Source organism: Pseudorca crassidens, chromosome 3, assembly GCF_039906515.1.
Source record: "Pseudorca crassidens isolate mPseCra1 chromosome 3, mPseCra1.hap1, whole genome shotgun sequence".
Lineage (NCBI taxonomy): Eukaryota > Metazoa > Chordata > Mammalia > Artiodactyla > Delphinidae > Pseudorca > Pseudorca crassidens.
In genome coordinates, this window is record NC_090298.1 from 12,694,488 (window position 1) to 12,720,612 (window position 26,125).

At 47.6% G+C, this 26,125-nt stretch overlaps 1 protein-coding gene across 6 annotated transcripts in view; it reads left to right on the plus strand.

The window, feature by feature from the left end:
• Nucleotides 1-26,125, plus strand: part of TRIO (trio Rho guanine nucleotide exchange factor) — a 369,954-nt gene that overhangs the window by 334,178 nt on the left and 9,651 nt on the right. For 5 of the 6 annotated variants that reach the window (XM_067730390.1, XM_067730392.1, XM_067730389.1 and 2 more), the window contains 14 exons: nt 5,028-5,176; nt 6,298-6,364; nt 7,935-8,038; nt 9,551-9,620; nt 11,820-11,909; nt 12,511-12,603; nt 13,327-13,377; nt 13,624-13,701; nt 14,703-14,894; nt 16,081-16,258; nt 18,548-19,353; nt 23,216-23,463; nt 24,966-25,104; nt 25,918-25,945. In XM_067730390.1, coding sequence (XP_067586491.1) covers nt 5,028-5,176; nt 6,298-6,364; nt 7,935-8,038; nt 9,551-9,620; nt 11,820-11,909; nt 12,511-12,603; nt 13,327-13,377; nt 13,624-13,701; nt 14,703-14,894; nt 16,081-16,258; nt 18,548-19,353; nt 23,216-23,463; nt 24,966-25,104; nt 25,918-25,945 — 2,293 coding nt within the window. Of the gene's footprint in view, nt 1-5,027; nt 5,177-6,297; nt 6,365-7,934; nt 8,039-9,550; nt 9,621-11,819; nt 11,910-12,510; nt 12,604-13,326; nt 13,378-13,623; nt 13,702-14,702; nt 14,895-16,080; nt 16,259-18,547; nt 19,354-23,215; nt 23,464-24,965; nt 25,105-25,917; nt 25,946-26,125 lie in introns of those variants that run through there. The other variant, XM_067730394.1, reaches the window with a different exon arrangement.

Genomic DNA, 26,125 nt, shown 5'->3' on the forward strand with positions numbered 1-26,125 from the left:
GGGGCAGAGATAGAAATCTACTATAATTTATTTAAATAAATTCATAATAATATATATCAATTGTTTTCACTTTTCACTATTATAAACATAAACATCCATTGTTCATTTATATGTGTGATTAAACACGTAGGGTAAATTTCCAGCACTGGAATTGCTAGATCAAAGGGTATACAGTTGATCCTTAAACAACGTGGGTTTGAATTTCGTGGGTTCACTTACATGCAGATTTTTTTCAATAGTGAATACTCTAGTACAACACAGTCTGCCTGGATTGAATCCACAGAATCAGAACCACAGATACCGAGGAACCACGTGTACAGAGAGTCAGCATCCCAACCCCTGCATTGTTCAAGAGTTAACTGTACTTCTTTAAAGTTAGGAATTTATCTTCCAAAGCCAGTATTAACTAGGTACCATGTATATACCTCCAGTTTCTTCTCCCACCCACCCCTAAGCAGCTTCTAATGAGGCTGGCTGACTAGGTCAAATGGGGAATTGTATCCAAAATTCAGACTGACAGGTATTGCCCTGCCGTAGCTGGAATTCTCCCTGCTTGGTGTTCTGTGCTGTGATCTGAGAAGGACGCAGTGGGCTTCGAGCTTAGACAAGACATTAGGCAGGAGGGCTGCTAGGACTTGGTAAATAAGTCAAGAACTTGACTCCACTGGTCAAAAATTTGGGATCTTGTCAGTAGGAACTGAGCTAAACCACATCCTGGCTATCTTTTTGAGAGACAAGTTGATTAATGGTCTAAAAAGATGCTTAAATTATATCTAATGAGTTTTCAAGCATTCTTAAACATCCTTAAACATTTTCAAAACAGCCGTTTATACACATCAGTTATATGATCATTAAAATCATTTTTGTCTAGTAATTTAAGTAGTTTTCCCAAGGAATGTTGTGAGACAACACTTTGTCAACCTGCTCGTCATTATTCTGCAAGTATCTGAATGGATTACATTGTAAGTGGGCTGAGATTCATGTGTAATTAATTCAGATGGACTTCAGATGGTGAGGAGATCTATGGCTGGTCTCTCAGCTCTTACTGCTTTACTCCCCCTTTTTAGTTCTGAATAATTAAACTTTATCCATTGAAACTGACTTATTTCTACTCACTTGTGTCTCTTCTGAAGTTAACGGGCATAAAGCTGTTGGCAGAGTGGAAAGGGCGTAGGTTTTGGAATCAGATAGGTGTGGGTTCAGACTCTCCTACTGACCGCTTCCGCCTCTCTGAGCCCATCTCTCAGCTGGAAACAGGGGATGGTAAACCGACTGCTGTTTGTTAAGCTCCCAGCCGGGTTCCCTCCACCTGGGCGCTCACTCGTGCCTCCCCTCCCCGTTGCAGAACCATATTTAGGCTTTTTATGGTGAGCGCATCTCTTCTTCATTCTACATGGAATGTAATCTAAATTCTGCCCTCTTTTCAGGGGAAACAACTCTCCCTTGGTTTCTGGTCACTAATCCTCAAACAGGAAGTACTTTTTGTCACTAAAACCTCTAGTGAACCATTTTAATATCCTTCACCCTGTCATGCTCCCCATGACTCTGAGTTACTCCTGCGTATTTCCCCGTGTGCTGTGGCTCCTTGGTCTTCCTGTTCGTTTTCCTGAGGGCCGTCTCTTAGGCTCTCATGACTTCGTGATCGGATTTGAATGCTGAACCATTATCCCGCCAAAGCTGTGTGTGCAGTGGACTGGGAAGGCGAGGGGAGAAGGTGTCCTGCTGTCGTGCGGTGTGTGTTCAGGGAACTGACTCTCCTCGCCCTGAACCTGCGGATTCCGTCTGAAAAGGAGAAACCGCCCTGCACACCTTTCCTTGGAATTCGCCTCTCTCTCCACCTCCACGTTCCTGATCAGTATTGGAAGGTGTGGGCAACGGCGGCTGACAGCTGCAGGGACTGAATTTGACTTTGGAGTTTTCTTCTCTTTGTTGATCAGAATATAAAGGGAGATACAAGAAAGAATGAAAATCAATGAAATAAACATGTAGCTCAAGATATTAGAAGAACAACAAAATTTTCTTTAAAAAAGCAGAAGGAATGAATTCACAGAGATAAAAGCAGAAATGAATGAGTTGGAAAACAGAAAAATAGAGTAAGAAATAAAACCCAAAATTTGTTCTTTCAAAACATATGGACTTCAGGTAACCTTCCAAAGAAAACAGCCCAAATTCACAAAAGAAGAAATTACAAAGGAAAGATAAACTGAGGGAATTGAAACAATCATGACATGTTACTTTGTTCAACGCTTTGAAAGCAAATTTGAAAACCTGGATGAAATGGGCAGTTTCTTAAGAAAATCAGTTTACCAAAACTAACCTCAGAAGAGCTAGGTCTGCACAGGTAGTCTCTCTTCATTTAAGAAACAGGGAAAGTTGACAAGAACCTACCCACAAAAACCCACCCAACCCAGAAGGTTCCACAGATAATTCATCCGAACATGTAAAGTCCCAGTAATTCCAGCTCTGGGGCAGCTTTGAGCCTTTCCACTCGCGCACAGTTGGTGGGAGAGCCGCTGGGTGGCCAGGAGTGGATGGCACAAGCGTGACTGCAGCCTTGGGGTGCGCCTGCACCCTCCCTGGCCACCCACCGGGGTCCACACCAGCATGTCCAGGAGAGGCAGCGGAAGGAGCCTGGATGCCACTGGGGCAGGTCCAGACGGGGCCTCTCCGCCCACTCCTCTGCGTGAGCGGCCATCTGGAACCTTTCTTGTCTCTCTCTTTGCTCACCGTTCAAGTGACCGTAATTAAAGCTAACGAGCTTCAGCTGTTTCCTTGCACATCTGGGCAGGAGAGAGCCGCTGCTCCCTCCCTCGTCCTCCAGCCTCCAGTCTCCTGAGTCTCCTGTCCAAGGCCTCCAGGACCCACGCGCATGGACCAGGCCCTGCTGCTACCACGAAATGTGTGCTTCCACTAGAGGTCAAGAGCTATTATTTAAAAATAAGAATGCTACTTTCCCATCAAGCCCCGTTCCTTAACTGTTTTTCATAACTAAGAGCAGGAGTTGGTGTGTTTGTACAGCTCCATGGGTTTGAACAAGATTGCAGGAACAGACTTGGTGTTCTCAAAGCTGTGCTCAGTGATGGCGCCAGCTTCAGCCTGTTACTCTTAGGGGGGAAATAGGACAAGCATTAGAGGTTTTAATATGGTAGGAAATATTAAGTGTTCTTGTAGTTTGTACTGGGCTTTTGTTTGAAGAGAAGTAAATCACATTTTCCCCGTTAAGTTGCTGAAATACCTTTTGGTCATCTCTGCCCAGCCAGGGTGCTTTTGAAAAATTTAAAAGAACTATCACCTATTTGCAAATGATGTGACTGACAAGGGATTAATCTCCAAAATACACAAACAGCTCATGCAGCTCAATATCAAAAAAAAAAAAACAACAATCAAAAAATGAGCAGAAGACCTAAATAAACATTTCTCCAAAGAAAACATACAGATGGCCAACAGGCACGTGAAAAGATGCTCAACATCGCTTATTATCAGAGAATGCAAATCAAAACTACAATGAGGTGTCACCTCACACTGGTCAGAATAGCCATCATCAAAGGGTGTGGAGAAAAAGGGAATCCTCCTACACTGTTGGTGGGAATGTAAATTGGTACAGCCAGTATGGAGAACAGTGTGGAGGTTCCTTCAAAAACTAAAAGTAGAGCTACCGTATGATCCAGCAATCCCACTCCTGGGCATATACCCAGAAAAGATGAAAACTCTAATTCGAAAAGATACACGCACCACAACATTCACTGCAGCTCTATTTACAATAGCCAAGACATGGAAGCAACCTAAATATCCATCGGCAGATGAATGGATAAAGAAGATGTGGTATATATACACAATGGAGTATTACTCAGACATTAAAAAAAAAGAATGAAATAATGCCATTTGCAGCAACATGGACGCAGCTAGAGCTTATCATACTAAGTGAAGTAAGTCAGAGAAAGACAAATATGATACCACTTATATATGGAATCTTGAAAAATTATACAAATGAACTTATTTACAAAACAAATAGACTCAGAGACATAGAAAACAAACTTACTGTTACCAAAGGGGAAAGGTAGGGGGGAGGGGTAAATGAGGAGTTTGGGATTAACAGGAACATACTTCTATATCTAAAATAGATAAACAGCAAGGACCTACTGTGTGGCACAGGCGACTATTCAATATCTTGTAATGACTTATAAGGGAAAAGAATCTGAAAAAAAACATATAGCTGAATCACTTTGCTGGATACCTGAAACTAACATGACATTGTAAATCAAATGTATTTCATTTTTTTAAAAAAGGCACTATCACCTATACCCCTGGTAGTTTTGTGAATTCAGGTTAAGAGAGAAAATTAATAGGTACCAATTAGAAAGGAACCAGTTGCTGATCATTATAACACTAACCCAGGGAGAAAAGTCACCAATATTCAACTCACAGATTTATTGATCACCAAAAAAGTTGTGTTCAAGATTGGCATGGCAACCACTTACTAAGGAAGAAGAAAGTTGCGAGTGTCAGAGATAGAGATTACTTTTAGCTGCGTGATCTCTGTGCACTGAAGTATGAGTCTGTTTAATTAAAACAGGTTTGCTAACGTTGCTGCATGGTCCACCAGCCAGGAATGTGGGCAGTGTGTCTGGGTACACCAACCTGAACGAGGCGACTGCACACACTTCTGAAATGGTCATGCTTTCATGTGACAGGAATATAACTGGAAAGAAAATGGCTAGATTTGAAATGGGTACAGTCTGTGGTATTGTTTCCAATTATTTGGTAACCAGGAACAGAATATATGAACGGATATGAATTCACCATTCTTCTCATTCTAACTCTCCTCTTTTGTGCAGCCCCTCTTACTCAGTTTCAGAATTAATGCTGGGGGTTTTGTTGCTAAATACGATGTGATTTCACACACATAGACTCTACAGTGTTGTAATCAGGCCTTCTGTATTTTCTGACGTATGAGATTTTCTGGTCCTAATTTCAGCCTCACGCGCTGTGTAGGCAGGAGGCCTGACGGGCGATCTGGTTTCTTCTAGGCGCTGGAGGATCGTCCCAGCTCACTCCTCGTGGACCAGGGAGACAGTAGCAGCCCCTCCTTCAACCCTTCAGACAACTCCCTTCTGTCCTCCTCCTCGCCCATTGATGAGATGGAAGAGAGGAAATCCAGCTCTTTAAAGAGACGGCAGTAAGAAATGTTCTCATTGTCATTGTTCGGTGGCTTCCCTCCTGGCTTTGTCACCTACGAAGCTGTGGCTGGGATTCATCTCTGAGTCACACGAGGAGGAGACCTAGGGTCTCTTGCCGAGCGATTGTACGTTTGTTTGCAAACGTACAGAACCTCAAGAGGGTGCAGTAAGCCATAGCTGCAGCTTTTATTGTTCTATTTGTATATTATACTTTATTTATAAATAAGAATGATACAAGAATATTTTTTGTCACTTCTGGTGAGAAACAGCCATACTTTCTATTATATACATAGTTGTGAAGAAAAAAGAAGATAACATAAAATTAAATGCAGTCCCCAAAGCTTGAAACATACCTTAGTGGTAGAGCTTTTCAGTTTCAGTTAAAAAGTCTTGAAGAATATTACAGAAGGTTTAAAATTGCATTTGGAGAACAGGAAAAAACTTAACCAGCTGCATGAGTACAGAGACTTGGTTTTATTGAGTGCTGTATCCCAGCACCTAGAGTGGCATCGGGTGCATAGGAGGTGCCTGGCCAGTGTTGGCTGAATGAATGAGTGAACAAACCAACCAACCAACCAACGAACCTTTTTAGGTCAACTGAGGTTGTTTGCTGTAACCGATCAAGGAATTGTCTTCTATTATCTGAGTGGCCTTAAACGGTTACTGAACCTTACGAAAAGAAATACTTCTGAATGATGTGATCAGACCCAAGGCTTTAAACATCTGAGTTAAATTTCTTTTGTATGTCCAGCGAAGCTTAAAATGACTTTATCATAAAAACACAAACAAGCCAAAGCCCTACTTCCTACATCTTGCCTTTATAACAAAGTTATGTCTGTCCTGCTTTCGGTCCTCATACATGTGATCAGAATCCGGTGCTGTGAATTCCCGGAATGCGAGGTGTCTTGTGACCTCTGCAGCACCCGTGGGTCACCCACATGAACCTGTAAGTGACTGGAGACACACAGGAATTGGAGATCCAGTTGTGCAAGTTTGAGAGGTCACTTCCTAGCAGCCCCTGCAGAATCTGACCTGACGAAAGCAAAAGGGCGGATGAATTCATTCAGAAAATTCCTTGGATTGTGGGTGGTAAACGCTGTTTTTTCTGTCTTTTTTTCAGCTACGTTTTGCAAGAATTAGTGGAGACAGAACGTGACTATGTGCGGGACCTCGGCTGTGTGGTGGAGGTGTGTGTTTCAGAGATGTAATAACCTGTATCGATCCGCCCTGAGGGTTGCCACAGGGGGTGTTGTACAGGACAGTTGAAAGCTGATACCTTCTCAAAAGCTTTAAAAATATTTTTGACTAAAACAAAACACAATAACAACAACCAACAAAATATTTCTGAAAAGTAAAATTTAGCCAATTATCTCAACAATTGGTATTCACTTTTTAAAGGCTTCTTTTTTGCATGGTGCCTCTTGACATAGTCTCTTCTTTTTATAATTAAGTTTGTAAATATTATCTCCAACCTTTGAATTTCTTATATGGAAATCTGGCCTTTAATTATTTTACAAGAGTGGGTATCACCACAGAAATGAGGACATCATTGGTTGAAAAGTCAATGTGACCAGCTATGGATTCAGTTACATCCTGAATCACCTGGGTTCAGAGCTTGGTCTGTGGCTACCGCCCTAGGCCATTTGCACAGAACGAATATGTCACCACTTTCACTGACCAGAAGTTGATACGCACTTTGTACCCATAGCAAAACCACTGCCTTTCATACTAAATCAAGGGCTCTCTCTAGGCTTGTCCCTGCCATTAACTTTAGGGCATAATCATATTAATAAACTCAACTTATCAAACAGCTATTTTTATAATATAAAACTTTATCACTTATTCTTTCAACTTTGCAAATATGTACAGGGCAATACTTTTTGGATGTACATTCCATTAAAAGTAATGGCTATTACAGTTAATTGCGTAACATAAAGGATTAAACATGCTTGACATGTCTGTAATCATTACTAACAGTAACTTGAAAACTTCAGAGCTTCTTGTACAGGCTGAGTCACATTCAAGTTATATAGAAGTTTTAAACCACATTTTAGCAACATAGTTAATCAACTGTTATTAAAAATCAGTTTGTGAAAAGTATGTTGTTAAATCCGTGTTTAACAAATTATGTAAATAATCCAAAAAGAAAAGAAAATCTGTTTATATCAGATCAGTACCGAGAACAGAGGAAATATGCTTCTGGCCAAGTATTTAATCTTTACAAGCTGACAAGATGATTTGTTTTATGAAACCATTTACATTTATTTAAACTTTCCAATTCCTCAGAAGAGTTTTGATCTTTGAATGCTAAATAGTTTAGGGAGAAAATCATGTCAATGAATGTAACTGTATTTCAAGGGCCAGTTAAGGACACATTTCACAAAGGGTTGGGTTTTTTTCTGTTTGTTTTGTTTTGTTTTTGCGGTATGCGGGCCTCTCACTGTTGTGGCCTCTCCCATTGCGGAGCACAGGCTCCGGACGCGCAGGCTCAGCGGCCATGGCTCATGGGCCCAGCTGCTCCGTGGCATGTGGGATCTTCCCGGACCGGGGCACGAACCCGTGTCCCCTGCATCGGCAGGCGGACTCTCAACCACTGCGCCACCAGGGAAGCCCCACAAAGGATTTTTGTTCTTACATAGTTAGTTTACAAGACAGTGCGTATGTCTTTTTTATCCTTTGTGGCTCTCAATCAGTAAACCATTACTTGATTCAAACATGTTCAATGACATAATCTTATCTTTAAATATTTAATTTTAGGGCTACATGGCACTTATGAAAGAAGATGGCGTTCCCGATGACATGAAAGGCAAAGACAAGATTGTGTTTGGCAACATCCATCAGATTTACGACTGGCACAGAGAGTACGTAAAATGCATACCATGCTCGTTGGTGGACAGTCTGTCATCACCCGCTAAACTGCATCACGCCAAGCGAACGAGAAAGGATGTTTGTTGATTCATTTCATTTCCTTACCTATGTGGCCCCATGGAGGTAGCTGGTGTAAAGGAAATATTGGTGTTCCGAGGCCTTTGCTGGTTGCATTTCACAGCACGAGGAAGTCTCTTACCTTCTTGGTGCGGACCCATCCAGGTTGCCCGTGTTGGGAAGGCTGGAAGCCCGGGCACCGAGCCTGACCGCCTGGGTTCACAGCACGGTCCTGACCCCGAGCCCTTTGCTTCCCCTCTCTTTGCCTCCATCCTTTCCTCTGCACAACGTGGGTCACGGTGTTACCCTCCTCATGGGACTTTTGTGAAGAGTGACTGAGTTAGTACATGTAGAGCACTTAGAATAACATCTGCATAGAGTGAGACTCGGCGAGCGTTTCTAATTAGAATTGCAGCCACCTCTTTAATAAATCCAAATTACTGTTAGAGAGTTTTTTCAAGTCAGCTTGAATGGGAAAGTAGACATGATTGCCCATGAAAATCAAATTTGATCCCAGTACCTTGCCACACCTGTCCTAATCTACAGTGAAACCTATTTTAAAAAAGGATATTCGGTGCTGTCATCTAGTCATCTGCTCCCAAGGCTGGTTTTAAGCTGTGACAGGGAAGGGGAAACAGCACAAGGCTCCTGGGACGACCAGACAGAGAAATTGCTCCCGGCAACGTGGTGTCTGCCGTGGTGTGCGCAGAACTAGGGGATATTGAATCCTCAAGTGCAACACAGTTCAATGTAGCATTTATTGGTGTACTGGTTTGCAGGTTAGTAAAATACCAGATACAAATATCAACATATGGAAGTGATGATTAAGGTGGGCATACATCTTACCAACTACTGTGGCCCAGAAGAAGTGAAGAGTGGTTGTCCCCAGCTGCTTTGTTTCTGTGCATACCTAATTCTGATCTTAGTGGAAGCTAATATGTGTCACCTAGAAGTTGATTTTGATAATATTTGAGAAAACTTTGTAAAGCCAGCCCAGGTAAAATTCAGTATTTTGTATCTGTTATTATCCAATTTGAGCCTCCTAAAAATTACCATGGAAAAAATATGAAACTCACAGGTATGAGGACCAAGTTTTTAGAAAGAAAAATGACCAATTGCTTTGAAACATTTATTTTTTACCCCATATTCAGATGGGGTATTACTGTTTGTGTCACTTAAAAACAAAGTGAGACAAAAAGGTTGATTATGCAGAGGAAGGGAAGTTTGCCAGTCGAGGGATGTCTCACTCTGCCTTGCCTTGTAAACCTGTGTCTCTTTCTGTTTTCTGTCCTAACGGAATGTTTTCAGTGTGTATTGTATTTGTTAAGCATATACTTTACACTTCCCAATTGTTTTTGTCAAAACAGAATATTTTGAAAATATAAATCTCAATCTAAAATTAGCAGGCCAAGTTGGAAATGGTTCTAATATTTCTCCTTTCGTTTCAGCTTTTTTTTAGGAGAGTTGGAGAAGTGCCTTGAAGATCCAGAAAAACTAGGATCCCTTTTTGTTAAGCATGTAAGTACAATAGCATTATTTACATTCCGTTCTGTATTGTCATATTTAGTAATTGGCTTGTCAGATTAAAGGTGAACTCACATGTGGGTTACAAAAGTCCTTACGTTAAGAATAAAATCAGACTGTACAGTGTCGGCGAGTTGGACTCAAAATCCCCCGTTGCTTCTACACGTGAATGAGCAGCTTTCCCAGTCACCTGGCCCCAGTTGGCTGTTCAGTTCACAAACAGTACAGGATGGTCAGAAGGGGACCAGAGCCAGACCAGAAGGAGGAACATTTGGGGATGTCTGTAGGCAACCAAGTGTCTGGTGCAGGTGGTGATGTATCGAGACGTGCAGTGGGTTTAATATAATAACCAAATTTTTGTGTGTATCTAAAAGAAGCATGTTAACAGTAAAAGTTTGGGGGTTTTTCTAGGAAAAAATACTATATTTTCAAAAAATTAGTGACCAGGATTTTTGTATTTTTGCAAATCTCCTTAATGTCTGGCTTAATAGAAGACAGATGCATTTTTATATCAGTTTCTGTATTGAACCTATTGTAGTGTGTTTTTTAGTTAAAATTTATGAAGAAAATCCATCCTCACAGATATTTGGATGGAAAGGGTTGAGTGTTTTAATAGCCTTTTCTGATAAGTATAGATAATTTTCTTAGATACTACATCAAAACTCAACAAGTGAGAATTTCTTAAAGGTTAGTCGCAACATGGAATCTGAAACCCATTGGTGAACTTCTCTCTTGCTGTTGCACTAGAAGCCATTGAACTGTCTCACACTTAAAGGCTCTTTTACCCCTGCACCAGCTTGTGACATCCTGCATTGTAAATTCTGGTTCACTGATTCAGACAGATCTTCCAGATGTTGAAACATTTCAATAAACAGTATCAAGAATTATCAGATTTGTTCATTTAGTATTGTCAATGTTCTTTAAGTATTTAAGTATTGTCTTTAAGTATCGTCAAGTTCCAGGTAGCAGATCCATGTTTTCCAAAAGTGTAATTGTTTGCTTGACAGCTCAAGTTTTCATCATTAATAGACATTGCAGGTTGTTTGCCTTGAAATGACAGGCTTATTTTATTCATATTCAGGAAACTGCCTACCAGATACCCACGTGTAAATAATTATAGTTTGTGTCCATCATTCTTTCAAGTAAAAATGGTCCATGAAAACAAGCAGTCGGTTCAGCTCATGGCTCAGCCACACGAGGGCTTTTCCTTGACTACTGTAGCACATGGCACAAGTGCCACAAGGATCTGCATTTTGTCACAGGATCGTTAAAAAGATGTATAGTCCATGGTTGAGGGTTTTTTTTGGTATTTATTTATGTATGTGTGTATGTATGTATGTATGGCTGCGTTGGGTCATTGTTGCTGCGTACAGGCTTTCTCTAGTTGTGGTGAGCAGGGCTACTCTTCGTTGCAGTGCGTGGGCTTCTCATTGCGGTGGCTTCTCTTGTTGCGGAGCACAGGCTGTAGGTGCTCAGGCTTCAGTAGTTGTGGCACGTGGGCTCGGTAGCTGTGGCTCGCGGGCTCTAGAGCGCAGGCTCAGTAGTTGTGGCACACGGGCTTAGTTGCTCCGCAGCATGTGGGATCTTCCCGGACCAGGGCTCGAACCTGTGTCCTCTGCGTTGGCAGGTGGATTCTTAACCACTGCACCACCAGAGAAGTCCCCATGGCTGAGTTTTAATACAACGAATTTTTATCACTTCATCAAGGACATCCTTAGGTGAAACTGGCATGTGTAGCAGTGAAAGATATTTGCTAAGATGCCAGCAGTTTCTCCCACCACTGGTTTTGCACATCACTACAAATGGTAGCGCAACAGAAAGGGCAGATGACAGCTTAGTATTGTTTGGAAAATAGTTTTGATCTAATGGGTCCCCGAAAGGCCTCAGGGACCCCAGGGGTGTGCACACCACACTTTGAGGATCAGGGCATTAAGGGATGGCTCGCTGCCTTCAGTATTTGAGACTAAAGTGGTTTTTCTAACCTCCTGAAAAGAGCCAGGCTTCCTGGGACCACTGGCAAGGTTTGAAGAGGGGGAGAATGATTCTTCGTTTAACATTAAGAACTGTGTCCTTTCACTGCCTCTCGTATTTGCTGGATGAAGTATGGGGTTTTAAGAAACGTTCCTTTATGAATGAGCTGACACTTGCATGTGCACCTGTGTTCTAACCCATCTGTGTGCCTTTCATTCCTAGGAGAGAAGGTTGCACATGTACATAGTTTATTGTCAAAATAAACCAAAGTCTGAGCACATTGTCTCAGAATACATCGATACCTTTTTTGAGGTAAGACCTAAGTTACAAACAAAGTATTTCTGAATCCTTTGTTACAGTTGATTTCAAAAAATTGAAATATCATTTGTTTCCCAGGACATTAAGCAATCCTCAGGAAATCTAGCCTCAGTTATATGAGTTCTGAACCTGTATTTCTTTCCTATAAATCAGAGAAATGAGTGTAAATTCAAGCTGTGATCGTATCCCTTAGTATTCAGAGGACTGGGGTCATGGTTAAAATATGGGGTTTTAAAAATCAATTTCAAACTTAAGGCTCATTTCAAATTCAGAATAATTCATGATCTAGACTTTTAGCCTAGAAATAAAATATTTGTTTGTATGAATAAAAGAAAGCAATTGAGAGAAGGCCATTTTAGGCAAGCATTAAAGACGCTTTTGAAAAACAGCTCAGAAATCTTTCAGTGTCAAACTCGGACATTCTGAGCGAAGGCACAGCACTTGTTGGTTGTGTGCAGCGTGGCATCTTTTCTCTTTTTTACTCTTTTCTAGAAGTAGTTACTTCTACTGCAGTGTAGTTAGTTAGCATTTCTGACAGTTACAGGGACTTTAAAAGACAAAACTTACGATCCTTCTTTCTACTTTGAAACCACAGGACTTAAAGCAGCGCCTCGGCCACAGGCTGCAGCTCACAGACTTGCTGATCAAACCAGTGCAGAGAATCATGAAGTACCAGCTGCTGCTGAAGGTGAGGCTTTGCCGGTGCCCGTGCTGGGGGCAGGAGCCCGTTTGGCGGGAGGACAAGACTCGTGAGGGGATGGAAGGGCTTGGCAGGTGACGGGAATCTTTTCTATAAAAAATACGAAGCAGCCTTGTCATTTCTGATTTGTAATATTTGAGTAAATTTTTAAAACTTTAATAGGACACCTTACACTGTCATTTACATCAGGTTCTGAGCCAAAGGTCCGTGAAAGTGAGCCTTTTCCCCACCACAGAGCTTGAATACCAATGAGCTGTCTTGGGCTCTATCCACCTTACGTATCTTCTGATCTTCTTGGGGCTCCAGATGAAATCAGATATTTAATCCCTGCCTGTTCCTCTCTATGGGCTCAGCAGTGGCCCTTGATTGGTTCAAACTCCTAAGCACCACTGAAGACAAAGTCACACCATTTTCCACCATAAAAGTGACTGTTAGAGGTGTTGAGATTCCTTCATGTATAAAACTTAGAACCTGGATGTAAAGAGAGATGAGCGCTTGTCTTGGAGTGAAACAGGAACCATGAGCCGCTTAGACAGATCTGGTCTGACTTTGCTCTACTGTGCCTTGAAATACACAAAAGGATACCTTTTCTTTGTGTTACTGGGAGGAAAAAATGAGGATTAGCCAGCGCCTGGCGTCTCACGTGATCAAAAAGGTTACTGCTGTGCGACCATCACCCTTGTCATGCCCTTCTCTCCATTTCCCTTGCAGGACTTCCTCAAGTATTCCAAAAAAGCCAGCCTGGATACGTCGGAACTAGAGGTACTTAACACCCCCGGGCCCTGGGCTCCCTTCTCAATCCCCGCTCATCCCCAGCCTGTCCCTGGGGGGGGGGGGGGGCGGGCGGGGGGTGATGGCGGGTCTACCCAGCCCCGGATGTGCCCTCTGCGCACCAGCGGGCGGGAACGGGGAGGAACTGATGGAGGAGCGGCATCTGAGGGTTAGCGCTCCAGCCTTACCCTCTGGAACTGAACGCTCACTCTGCTTTCCCCCCACCCCACCCCGCAGAGAGCCGTGGAGGTCATGTGCATCGTCCCCAAGCGCTGCAACGACATGATGAACGTCGGGCGGCTGCAAGGATTTGACGTAATGCGGCTGTTCTTCTTTAACCTCGGCCTCTGGCTGCCATCACTTTCTTTGGTCTCGGATTCTTTGTCTCCACCTGGAGAAAGCTGATCCTTTTTGCTTGGTTTTCTGGCGTCTCTCACCGTCCTTCAACCTGATTGATATTTTCTTTCACCTTCTTTTGGTGCATTTGATTTGCTTTGGGGGGGTACCTTCCTCTGCTCAAAGCCCAGCGCCTTGTGGCGGGAACAGGCAGGACTCTGCTTTGTCTCTTGGGCCCTGTGCTGCTGCAGGAGCGGAGTTTCCTTCCCTGGCATGAGGCGTAGTGGAAAGCAGGGGGCCCGTCCTTCTGTCGTCTGTCAGCCTGGGAGTTTGACCCCAGGGTCACTGTGCTCATCGTTAGCCTACAGACTTTTCTATGAGTTGACAGTCTACTCAGATTACATATTACCTATTAGTATCCTAAAGATATTCAGAACCAGAAGCCTTTCTTTCTTTTTTTTTTTTCAATTTGACTGTTGAGTAAGAAGACGGGAAGGTTTTACTTTTCTTGCCTACTGTTTTGCTAGAGATTTGGGTTTAACGTGCTGGTGCTGTGGTTCTCCAAAAAGCACACACAGGCTCTCCTGGAGAGCTTCTGAAAACCCAGGCTCCTGTGCTTTTGTGAGCGGGTCCCACCAGGGGTGCTGGTGCCACCGGGCCGCGGACCGCACCTAGAGAAGCATTCATCCAGTGTGAACTAGATCCTTAGATCCACTTTCAGTCTTTGACTGTAACTGAGGCCAGTGATTTACACAGAGGTTGCCAAGAATTTTATTTAGATGATTTTTCTGTTTGGAGCTAAGACCTCATTTTAGTGAAAGAAATGTTTATACTGTATAAATTAAGACAAGAAAAATATGTTTAAAATGTAGCATTCTGTGGGAGGAAAGCTAAAAAACAAAAAGCAGAACTTCCTATGTCTTAACTTCGAATGCAATGTTTTCTTCTCCTATTTCTTTGCCCCCTTCTCCGTGTTCTAGGGTAAAATTGTTGCCCAGGGCAAGCTGCTCTTGCAGGACACGTTCTTGGTCACGGACCAAGACACGGGGCTTCTGCCTCGATGCAAAGAGAGGCGGGTGTTCCTCTTTGAGCAGATCGTCATTTTCAGTGAGCCGCTCGATAAAAAAAAGGGCTTCTCCGTGCCAGGATTCCTGTTTAAGAACAGTATCAAGGTAACTTGTGTTTGCCTGTTTTCTCATGGGTTAACGCATGTACCCATCATGCTGATAAACTGTCTCCTTCTTAATTATGACATGTCCTGATCTTCAGTTTATTAAATATTTAGAGAATTATCTAATACGTTTCAGAACCTTTAAATTCACTCCATCTGTCTACGGTCTGTATTCCCCAGTGGCTGACGTCTTACACATGTGGCTGCAGCATTCATTTTTACCATAATGAGAAGACCTCATCTTGGTTAGTTTTTGTGGTCCGTCTTCTCTAGGACCATGTAAAATTATTTAAGTTCAGAGGATAGCTTACCCAGGGTCTTCTTCTCTTCTCCATTCAACAAGGACCTACTCTGCCCTCAGAGCTGGGCAGGGGCTGTAGGGATGGACAAGGTAGGTTGGCTTGCTCTCTGATAGAAGAAAAAGACAAATAAAATGACTGCAAATGGCCCTGAGTCTTGTAAAGGGGACAAACCAAAGGTGAGACAGAGGAGGCCTGAGGTCCCAGCAGGTTAACCTTTCTAGTTAACTGTTTAAGCTACTAGTTAAACCCCCGGTCATCCCCATGTACCTGAGTTAAAGGAGTCATGAAAAAGCAAGACAATGATTTCTGAGGCAGTAAAAATGGCAGCTCAACCAAAAAGTGGTGGTTTCAGTTCTGACCTAGGATGAACTTCACTTTGCACTTGACCAGTGGAAATAAATGTGCTTTAGTTTTTTTATTGTGGTGCCTCGTAACATAAAATTTACCATCTTAACCGTTTTTAAGAGTATAGTCCAGTGGCATTAAGTACATCCACACTGTCGTGCAGCCATCCCCACCATCCGTCTCCAGGACTCTTCATCTTGTAAAAGTAAAACTCATCCTCATTAAACACTAGCGCCCCATTCCATCCCTCCAGCCCTGCAGCCACCCTTCTACTTACCGTCTCGAGGAATCTGACTACCTAGGTCCCTCATCTAAGTGGAATCATAACAGTGTTGTCTGTGGCTGGCCCACTTCACGTAGCATAATGTCCTCCAGGCCCACCCGTGTTGTAGCCTGTGACAGTGTCTCTCCTTTTTAAGGCTGAACAATAGTCCTTTGTATATACAGACTGCGTTTTGATTATCCATTCACCTGTTGACGGACACTCTGGGTTGCTTCTGCCTTTTGGCCATTGTGACTAACGCTTTAATTTTTTTTAAGGTGAGTTGCCTTTGCCTGGAGGAAAACGTGGAGAATGATCCCTGTAAATTTGCTCTGACGTCAAGGACGGGGGACGTGGTGGAGACCTTCATCTTGCATTCGTCCAGTCCAAGTGTTCGGCAAGCGTGGGTCCATGAAATCAACCAGATTTTAGAAAACCAGCGCAGTTTTTTAAATGGTAGCGTGTGTTGTTACTGGGCACGTGTTTTCTTTCCCTAATGTACACATTCCTGTTTCTCGTCTCTCCCCTATTACACACGACTAGGAATGACAGGACTTACTGAGCACTTACTGTGGACCAGGCTCTGTTCTAAGCATGGTCCATATATATTGCTTCATTTCATCTTCAGAACGACCCAAAGTGGCAAGTAGTGATATTATTCCCATTTTATAGATGACGAAGCTGAGGCACAAAGTGGATTCGTAATTCACTCGAAGTCCCACGAGTCGCTGGTGGCAAAGTCGAGATTCAGAGCAGCCATGTGCCCCTCACCACTGTACTGTTCACTCTGTCCCACAGGCTCTCGTACCACATGCGCCCAGAGCCCTGTCCTGGGAAAGAAATGCATGAGAGAAACTAAGGCAGCAGATGTAATTGGCCAGAGACGTTGGAGACATTCTTGCGTGCAACTTTAAAATTGTGTGTTTGACCACCTTGTACATCTGCACCACCCTCCTCATTATAAAAACAAGACATCTTTTTCCTTCCCACTTCCACGACATGAGTGATTTTAGAGGAGCAATACAGTAATAATACAGTAGAACACAGGACAGTAGTAAGGTGCCAGCCACCTCAGGGAAAGGCCTTCTCCACAGGGAGAGTGACCGCACAGGCCTTACGTTGCAGACAGTTCGACTCTTCATATTCCTGACCTGAAACTGCTGGCTTCTCTTGGTGGCCGCTGACTTGGACTCTGGTTTTAATTCGGTGATCAGTGAAGAGCGTCAAATTCAGTGAGAAGCTAGATACTCATTCAATGTCACATCCTTGTCCTTTTCTCCATGTCCGTGTTCCGTGTCTACACCCCGGTCCAGTAGGATGCTGTAATCTCTCTGTCACCTAAAACCGCCCCCATATCTCGAGTGACATTCAGGAACACAGGCACTCAGTGAAAATTCAAGGTCACGTGGCATTTTTGGCCAAGGGGTCATCAGCTGCCCGGGTGTTAACTCCAGGCTCCCATCATGACTGTAGACTGAGCGTTTCTTCCACGTGCAGTTAGAACCGGATGGCTGGGGCTGGCCAGTGCGGGGGACGGCTCCTGTGTATGGAGAAAATAGTTTTGCTCCCGTGACTGAGAGCGAATGCAGGTCTCTTGAAACGTGTAGCTCTTAAGTACTGCATTGAATGCCAGTCCATAGCACGTAACTACTGGGAAATCTCTAAACGTTTACCGTCTTCTTTAAAATAAAATGAACTGCCTCCCGAACTGCAGGCACGAGTGGGCCGTGCTGTTCACGTTTCCTGGGCGCTCAGTCTAGAGACCCGTGATGCTGTTCCCCGGGGGCTGAAGGCGGTCGGGAATAGAGGGGGCTCCGGGCCTGCTTCCCCACTTTGCTCTCCCGTCCTGTGAGCGGGGGCCACGGCCAGCACAGAGCTTGTCAAACGTCGTATGGCTCCAGAATGCTCCTTCACATCCGCCTGCTGCCTCCCAGGCAGGAAGGGGCTACATCTGATTGTCGCACGTCTCAAAGGTTTTAGCTCTTTAAGAATCTGTGTTAGTTTCCATGTATCTTATTGGGCGTGCTTCCTGCCTTTTCCTGCAGGTGATGCTGTAACTGAATCACTAAAGCCCGGAGATGGGACAGCTTCACCACCCACAAGGGTTTGTGGAGCTCCTTCCCTTCCCGGGGTGGAGGTCTCTAACACCACCTCCGCGTGGGGTAACCCCCAGCCTGACTGCTCCCTGGTTTAACGAAGACCTTTGCGGCAGCTGGGCTAAGCTTTCCCAGCGCGGGAGCCAGCTGGTACCGGTGGAGTCCCAGTTGAATCTCCCCTGGCAGCCCTGGGCCTCACCGTTGACCCTGGCCGTCTGCCTGGGATGCTCCAGGCCGATTCCACTCCTTTTCACTTGGCGGAGATGCTAAGGCTGTGCTGGCTGATCCTGGGCAGTAAACTTCTCCCCGCGGCAGCGCACCTCCTCCGTCACCCTGCACTTCTGCTCCCCCCTGCCTCGCACACGCAGACGGCCCTCCACGGGGCCAGTTTAACTCGTTCATGAACAGGAGAGTCGTTAAATTTAAGAGCTTTTCTTTTGCCTTCCCTGATGGGTGGTGTCAGCCTGCTGCCTGGAGGGTGGGTGGGTGTTTCTGGATGACGGTGACTGGAAGTTGGTGGCCACCCTGTGACTTGACCCTGGGCCATTAAGCCAGCGCTCCCTCTCCATTCATCGTGCCCCCTTTTCCCTCCGCCCCTGTGACCGTCCTTTTCTCGGTGCCCTGACTGAGTCTCGTCTGTGTCTTGCAGCCTTGACATCACCCATCGAGTATCAGAGGAACCACAGCGGGGGCGGCGGCGGGGGCAGCGGCGGGGGCGGCGGCGGGGCCCCCAGCGGCGGCGGGGGCGGCGGCGGCGGCAGCGGCGCAGGCAGCAACCACAGTGGCGGTCCCGGCAGCTGCGGCGGCCTCCCCAGCGCGAGCAGAAGCAGGCCCTCCCGGATCCCCCAGCCTGTCAGACACCACTCCCCCGTGCTGGTCTCCTCTGCAGCCTCGAACCAGGCAGAGGCAGACAAGATGTCAGGTATGTCCACTCCCGGCCCGTCACTGCCTCCTCCCAGCAGCAGCCCCGCCCCGGAGGCTGGCCAGCCCGCCAGGGCGCCCCCCAGCGGAGAGCCCGAAGGTCCCGAGCGAGAAGCGGAGCCGATCCCCAAGATGAAGGTGCTGGAGAGCCCCCGGAAGGCGGCCGGGAACGCCGCGGGCGCGCATCAGGACGGACCCGCCAAGGAGGCGCGGAGCGGCCCGGGCTCCCTGCCGCCGGGCAAGCCCAGGCCCGGGGCCATCTCGCCTCTGAACTCTCCTCTCTCCGCTGCGTTCCCCTCTCCGTTCGGCAAGGAGCCCTTGCCCCCCAGCAGCCCCCTGCAGAAGGGGGGCTCCTTCTGGAGCTCCATCCCCGCCTCCCCCGCCAGCCGGCCCGGCTCCTTCACCTTCCCGGGGGACAGTGACTCCCTCCAGCGGCAGGCGCAGCGCCACGCGGCCGCCAGCAAGGACACGGACCGCATGAGCACGTGCTCCTCGGCCAGCGAGCAGTCCGTGCAGTCCACCCAGAGCAATGGGGTAAGAGCGCCCGGCCGCCTCCGCCCGCCCGCCCCGCTGCCTCTGTCCCGCGGCTCTTCTGCTAAACCTCCCGCGTGGCCGCCGCTGTCCTCGTACTAACTCTGGGCTCCCGGCCACTGCGCTGCGGTCACCAGCTCCATCCGCCCTGTGCCCTGGCCGCGCGGACACGCGGGGACGCCTTCTAACTTCCTGCTCCCGCCGGCGGACGGCGCGCTCTCATCTCTACTAACTCGCTCCTTGCTTTGTTTGTGTCTCCTTAATACGGGAAAGCAGATCATTAACCTTCCGAATGCAGCATCTCTAAGCCTCTCACGTTTTCTGAGCAGCAGCGTATCTGGGAACTTCCTCTCTCGTCCCTGCCTTCCTCGCACACTTTTTTTAGGGGGGTCCGTGCCCCTGCTGTCTACCTCCTGCGTCAACTGAAACCTGTACACTCTAAGCTTTCTGCTCGTCGCTTGGTTGTGCCCTTTTATGCCTTAAATTAATCTTTGCAGCGTTGTTGACTCATCTGCTGAAAAAGGAAAAAAAAAATCCCTCAAGAAATTTCCAACAGCAACTCAAAGCAAACTAAGCTGATACAGTGGGAGGAAGGAATCTCTCCAGTGGAAATATTTCCCCCCGCCCCCCCCCCAAAAAAAAGAAAGAAAAAGTTTCACTGTGGAAGAGAGAGAGACTGCTTTAGGGCCCCTGGATGTTGGGCTCCGGCCGGCGGCTGGGAGCGGAGGCGCAGGCAGGCTGGATTCCCAGCGCCCGCGCTCTGTCCGGCAGGGGGCGCAGTGCGGGCTGCGGGCGCCGCGGGGCGTCGCGGATCACTATCCGCGTTCTTAGCAGAAGGGTTACTGGGGGGGCTTGGCCCCCATCCTCTGGCTTCCTCCTTGTCCTACCCGACTGCTTCACACACGGCAGGTGGTCTGACCCGTAACACCTTCCTAAAGGCATGCGTGAGGGAATAGAACTGTTCTATTGCGTGTATGTTTGATCGCTTTATAAATTTTTAAATACATTTCCCTAAAAGGGTCTGTGTCTCTCTTTATAAAAAAAAGAAAGGAAGCAATCCGGCTTTTGCATGTCTCTCTCTTTCCTCTGGACTTCCGTTAATGCCTTGTTTGGGTGGACATGGCCTTATTCGTTCCTCTTATTTTTTGTTATTTATTTTGTTACCCTCGGTCTTTAATTGAGGAAGAAATTGGAAAACGGGTCTTGGTACATGTACCCTGTAGTCTTATTCTCAGAAATAAGCGGTCAGGGCGGGCCTCCTCTGCGGTGGCCGCCACCAGCGTCCCGGTCGTGGTGCCTGACCGTGTCCTGCAGGGGAGCCTCGACCCCCACCTCTAGTTAGTTCTGAAATGCTAGGTGTGCAGGTGAGCGTCAGCACGGTTGCAGCCAGAGGAAGAGACCCAGAGGCCCAGTGATGCTGTACCTGCCAGCACCTGGCTGAAGGTTCAGGGTGCAGGCGTGGCCTCGCAGCCGAGGCCCTCTCCGAAATCGGCCACGGGAGCAGCTCTTCAGCCCATCCTAACCTGGACGCTTTCCCCTAAGCGCCACCCGCCCCAGCGTGGGAGCCCGTGCTGGTCTCTGCGCCCCCCGTGAGCGTGCTCGGTTCCCGGCCCTGCCTGGCTCCCCCCGGGATGCTTACTCTGAGGCCAGCACCGTCGCAGGCGGCACACGTTCTGGCAGGTTTTAGGTCGCAAAAGGTGCCTTTTATTTCTGCCTCTCACTGTTTCTTATGTGGTTGGTAACCTGGAAAGGGAAACTGCCAGGGAGTCCGGGTGCCTTACAGAAACGCCCTGGAGGCCTGGGAAGACCACGAGAGGCTTAGAATGGGCATGAGAGTGTCCTCTAGGACTCCTAAGCTTTTCGGTCAAGAAGAGCTACCGCCCTACCTGCTCCCCCCGATTCAGACTGTCTCATCCCCCTGGCGGTCAGCAGCGGCCTCCTCCCTCCTTGTCTGCTTCCGTGAAGCTGTCTGCGGTCACAGCCCAGCAGCTGTACCTAACCCACGGCCCAGGTCCTTCTTCCTCCTTTAACGCACACCTTCTGGAAAGTTCTGCTGAGAGCAGGAGTGGAGTGGATGTGGATCAGCCCAGGCAGTGACTGCGCCAGGCCCGAAACGTGGACACACCACCTCCCTGCATCCGCCCACCCAGGCAGCAATAGAAGTACAGCCCTGCCTTTCTCTCAGAGGCCGGGTGACCCGTGCGAATCCCTAACCTCCACTGTGTGAGGGGTGGTGATCGTGCCCACTGACATTAATTGAGATCCATTTTTAAATGCCTCATACTTAGATCGGTACATAGGAGGTTTTCAGAAAGTACTAATAGCTGTTACTATCCTGGCAAAATACTCGCATTACGAGACAAAGGGTGGTACGCTATACGATAAAAAAGAGCCGTGCCACAGAGGTTGGTTTTGTTTACATTTTCTAGCAAATGTGGCTTTGTAGTCTCAACACTGTTGGGTGTTGCTATATAAGTCACGCTAAAAGGATAAAATTGCGTGAAGGGGTGTGCACAGGCCAAAGCCCGACGTGGACATCCACGAGGGACGGGAACACGTACCAGACTCCTCAGCCGCGACAGGACCGAGAACCTGGCACTCCGGTGTATTTAACTTCACCACCCGCTGTGGGCCTAGAGTCCTGGCCCCTGGAATTCCCAGCACACAGGCTCCTTGACAGCGGTCAGCCGTCTACTCCGGTGTGTCTCAGTAGCCCAGAGCCGTCAGGCATATGGCAAGGTTGCTGACAGTCGCGCCTACACCGACCCAGGACCTGCCCCAGACATCCGAGAGACCAGCGGAGGGAAGCAGCGGAGCCCTGGGAAGCCGTGAGCGGCCAGACAGCGTCTTTGGTGGGAGCCCCTGAGAACAAGCTAGAGGGGCGCCTGACGCGACTTCCACATCCCAGCTGTTGACGGGGGGATTGAGCAAGATGCAGCTCCGGCTTTGGAGGTCTCAGCTTCCTCTTCATCCCCTGGAACAAAGGGGTCACTTGGTAAATGACAGCTCGGGACAAACACCATTTGTGTTTCTTCTCCTCAGCAGCTAACGCCACTCAGCTTGTGAACCTGAGTAGATGGTCTTGAGAAACGATCTGTGTTTAACTTTTGCAGTCTTGCTCCATTGAGTGAGATACTGGACATGTATTGAGTGCCTGCCACGCGTCAGTCACTGTGATGGACGCTAAAGACACAGTAGTGACCTGAAGACATCGGGTGCCACTGGGACTCCAAGATAAGGGGAGGATAGGCTTTCCCACGCCAGGGGCTGTCCGTGAAACTTGAGTTGTGAGGCCAGTGCTGTCCACAGCTGCTCTGCGATGCTCTGCCGTCCCCACGACAGCCGCACCTTCAGGACAGTTGAATCGTCACGCTCACAGGAGGACCACCCACCCAGGGATACATACAGGAGGCAGAGCAACTCTCCATGAGAGCAGGACAGTAGTTGGTCTGCTTTTCAGGTGTCCCGCGTTCCTCCTTTAGAAGGGAAAAAGGGTGGAAATGATTAGCGATGCCAGCAGCGTGACGGTCACAGTGACAGGACTGTGACATAGATGGAACCCAGCGTGGCATCAGCATGAGGATGAGCCATTCCTCTGATGGTGCGAGGAAGATGGGACTGAAATAATCAAGCTTCCAAAGTAGAGTGTCATCATCACTGTGTTGTTCCTAAATTGCTCTCTAGAGAAAGCCTGACGGTCAGTTACTGAAAAAGAGGCACCAAGTTAGCTAAAGAGTGTGGAGGCGTCCGTCCAGTGGGCCCTGCTCTGGGCCGTCGTGCCGTGGCGCACGCTGACGAGCGACTTCGTGTCATCAGATCCCATTTCAGTTGCCCTCTGCCTTTTTGTCCATCTTTCCCTCTACAGAGTGAAAGTAGCAGCAGTAGCAACATCTCCACCATGTTGGTGACACACGATTACACGGCAGTGAAGGAGGATGAGATAAACGTCTATCAAGGAGAGGTCGTTCAGATTCTGGCCAGCAATCAACAGAACATGTTTCTGGTGTTCCGAGCCGCCACTGACCAGTGCCCCGCAGCCGAGGGCTGGATTCCGGGCTTCGTCCTGGGGCATACCAGCGCAGTCATCATGGAGAACCCCGACGGGACTCTCAAGTGAGTGCCCGGCGGGGCAGCCGTGGCGGGGCGGGGGCAGGCGGCGCTGAGCACAGACGAGGCACAGAGGCCCTGGGAGGGTGAAGCCCATTGAGAGAAAGCAGTGCTGTGGTCTGTTGAGCCAGGTCATCTCTATACACAATGTGGAACCCCGCAGTGAAGGTGGGGCGCGTTCCATCTCTCAGACCTGTTCTGATGGGTTCTTTTAATAACCTGCCTTTGTACACACATAGCTTTTTTAAGCCGCTAGACAGAGCATCACGGTATTTTAGTTCCCAGAGGTCTTGGGTGAGGGGTGAGGACTTTCCAAGGGCCCCTGACTCGTATCGGGCGCGCTGAGGGTGCATCACTGAAGATCCTCGTCCCGGGAGCTTCAGCTAAAGATCCGTGTGGTGCCACTGCCGACGTGCCTTGTGTATATTAGGTGACTTTAGTCAAGTAACTTGACACCAATTTTGCCGCGTTAAACATTACTTTAAAGAAAACTGAGTTCAGGGGCTGGTTTCAAACTCCGCCCTTCGCTGAATCTCTCTGGCTGTAGGAGGCGCCAGCCAGGTGGCTTCTGGCAGTGGAAGTATTGCAAAACTGTGATTTTTAAGCTTCCAGAGGCTTCAACCCAAAAGACCAGACTCAAAGGCACAGGCGGTGGTCATGTTCCTCTCCAGGCATGGCAGTACCCCTGGCTGGTTTGCAGCCCAGCCTGGCGAGCCTTCCAGCACCACCCCAAACCTCTGGGCTAAGCACCTATACCCCATGGGGAGTTCAGGCTACAAAGAGCCCATCTTCCTTGACAGTCCCTTGTCCTGTTTCTCCTTGATACACAGAGATATTTTATTCTAGTACATTGTTCAAGAATCCCATTTTATACTTTGTTTCCTCAAAAATATTCTTAGGCCCTGTATTAGGGTTCTCCAGAGAAACAGAACCAGTAGGGTGTATGTGTGGTCAGCGGGTGGTTATTGTAACCACACGGTTGTGGAGACTGGTGAGGCCAGACCTACACTGTGGGCCAGCAGGCTGGGGGCCCAGGAGAGCCAGTGGTGCAGGTAAAGTCTGAAGGTATTCTGCTGGAGAATTCCCTCGTGCTCAGGGAGGCTGGTCTTTTTTTGTTCAACTCAGGCCTTCAACTGATTGGATGAGGCCCACCACGCTATGGAGGGCAGTCTGCTTCACTCTACCAGTTGAAATGTTAATCTCATCTGGAAACACCCAGAATGATGTTTGACCAAATATTTAGGTCCAGTCAAGTTATACGTAAAATTAACCATCACAGACACCTTTGTATTTAATCCTTAAAATTTGATTTAAGAAACTTGGCTTTTATCTCTGGTCATTGAGAATCTCAGAAAAGTTTTCCTTCGCTGAGATCCCTGTTCCTAAAGGAATCTCAGTCACTCTATATCCGTGTAAATTGGACAGTCCGCTTTTCTTTGATGCTCTCAGGAATTGTTTGCTGAACACCAGGAAAGCGTAATACTAACAATGTGTTGTGGTCCCCCTAGGAAGTCAACATCTTGGCACACAGCACTCCGTTTAAGGAAAAAATCTGAGAAAAAAGATAAAGACGGCAAACGGGAAGGCAAGTTAGAGAACGGTTATCGGAAGTCTCGGGAAGGACTCAGCAACAAGGTATCTGTGAAGGTGAGCAAGGGTGTCTCCAGGAGCCTGTGCTCCTCGGGGAGCACACAGGGCTGGTGCCGGCCCAGGAGGAGCCGTCGCGGACCTGGCACCCAGCCTTGCCTGGCAGCAGCCCGCCTCTCTCCGCCCTTTGAGCAGACCTGCAGGGCTTTGTAGGGTGCTCTCACGGGCGCAGGTATGCATACGTACTCTGAGGAGCCGGGTATACGGGTAAACCCCTAAGCGGGCGCATGTGTAGCTTGCAAAGAAGGCTGCTGGATTCCCAGAGGGAGCAGACACTAGGACCTCAGAAGCAGACAGAGCACAGAGCAGCTGTGGCTCAGACCACAAGGGAAGCGACTAGACGCCAAGATGCAGGTTCACTGCTGCAGCAGATTCCCTCGGCGGGTGCTTCAGTCCACTTTCCTTCTGTAATCAGATTGCCTTCAACCTGTGCAGGTTTTGCCTGGGGAGAAAGGAAATATCTCTTGAGGGGAGCTCGAGGCCCCTGAGTCAGGGCCCTGGCCATTCTGCGGAAGTGGGTGGTTCGGGGATCTGCTGGACTCAGCCCACAGGATGAGTAAAAGGGACTTCTCTGAGTGTAAGCAGCATTTGTGCGTTTGTGGGTAGGAAGAAAAATCTCTCCTACACCCGTGTGCCACGAAGCCTTCCAGTGCATTCGAAGGCAGTCGGAACGTGGTCGGTTTTGATTGATACGCAGGCAAACCAAGTCGTGTTTCCTTTCATCTTTCAACAACTGTAGCCCTAGAGTAGAAGCAGTGTATCTTAGAGTAGCTCATGTATCTGGCTAATAGCTGTGCGCTTTTTCCATTTCAGCTTCTCAATCCCAGCTACATCTATGACGGTGAGTTCTGTTCTTTTTCTTGCAGACTTTAGAGGGTAGGTCCACGGGGCGTTTCAGGACACTCGAGTGTAGCCTGTGGACGTGGGTTTTCTGTGGAGCAGCATCTCCTTCATTTGTTGGGGGAGGTTGGTGGGCACAAGAGGGGGCGCTGGGTGACCAGCGTTACTGACTCCTTTCTCG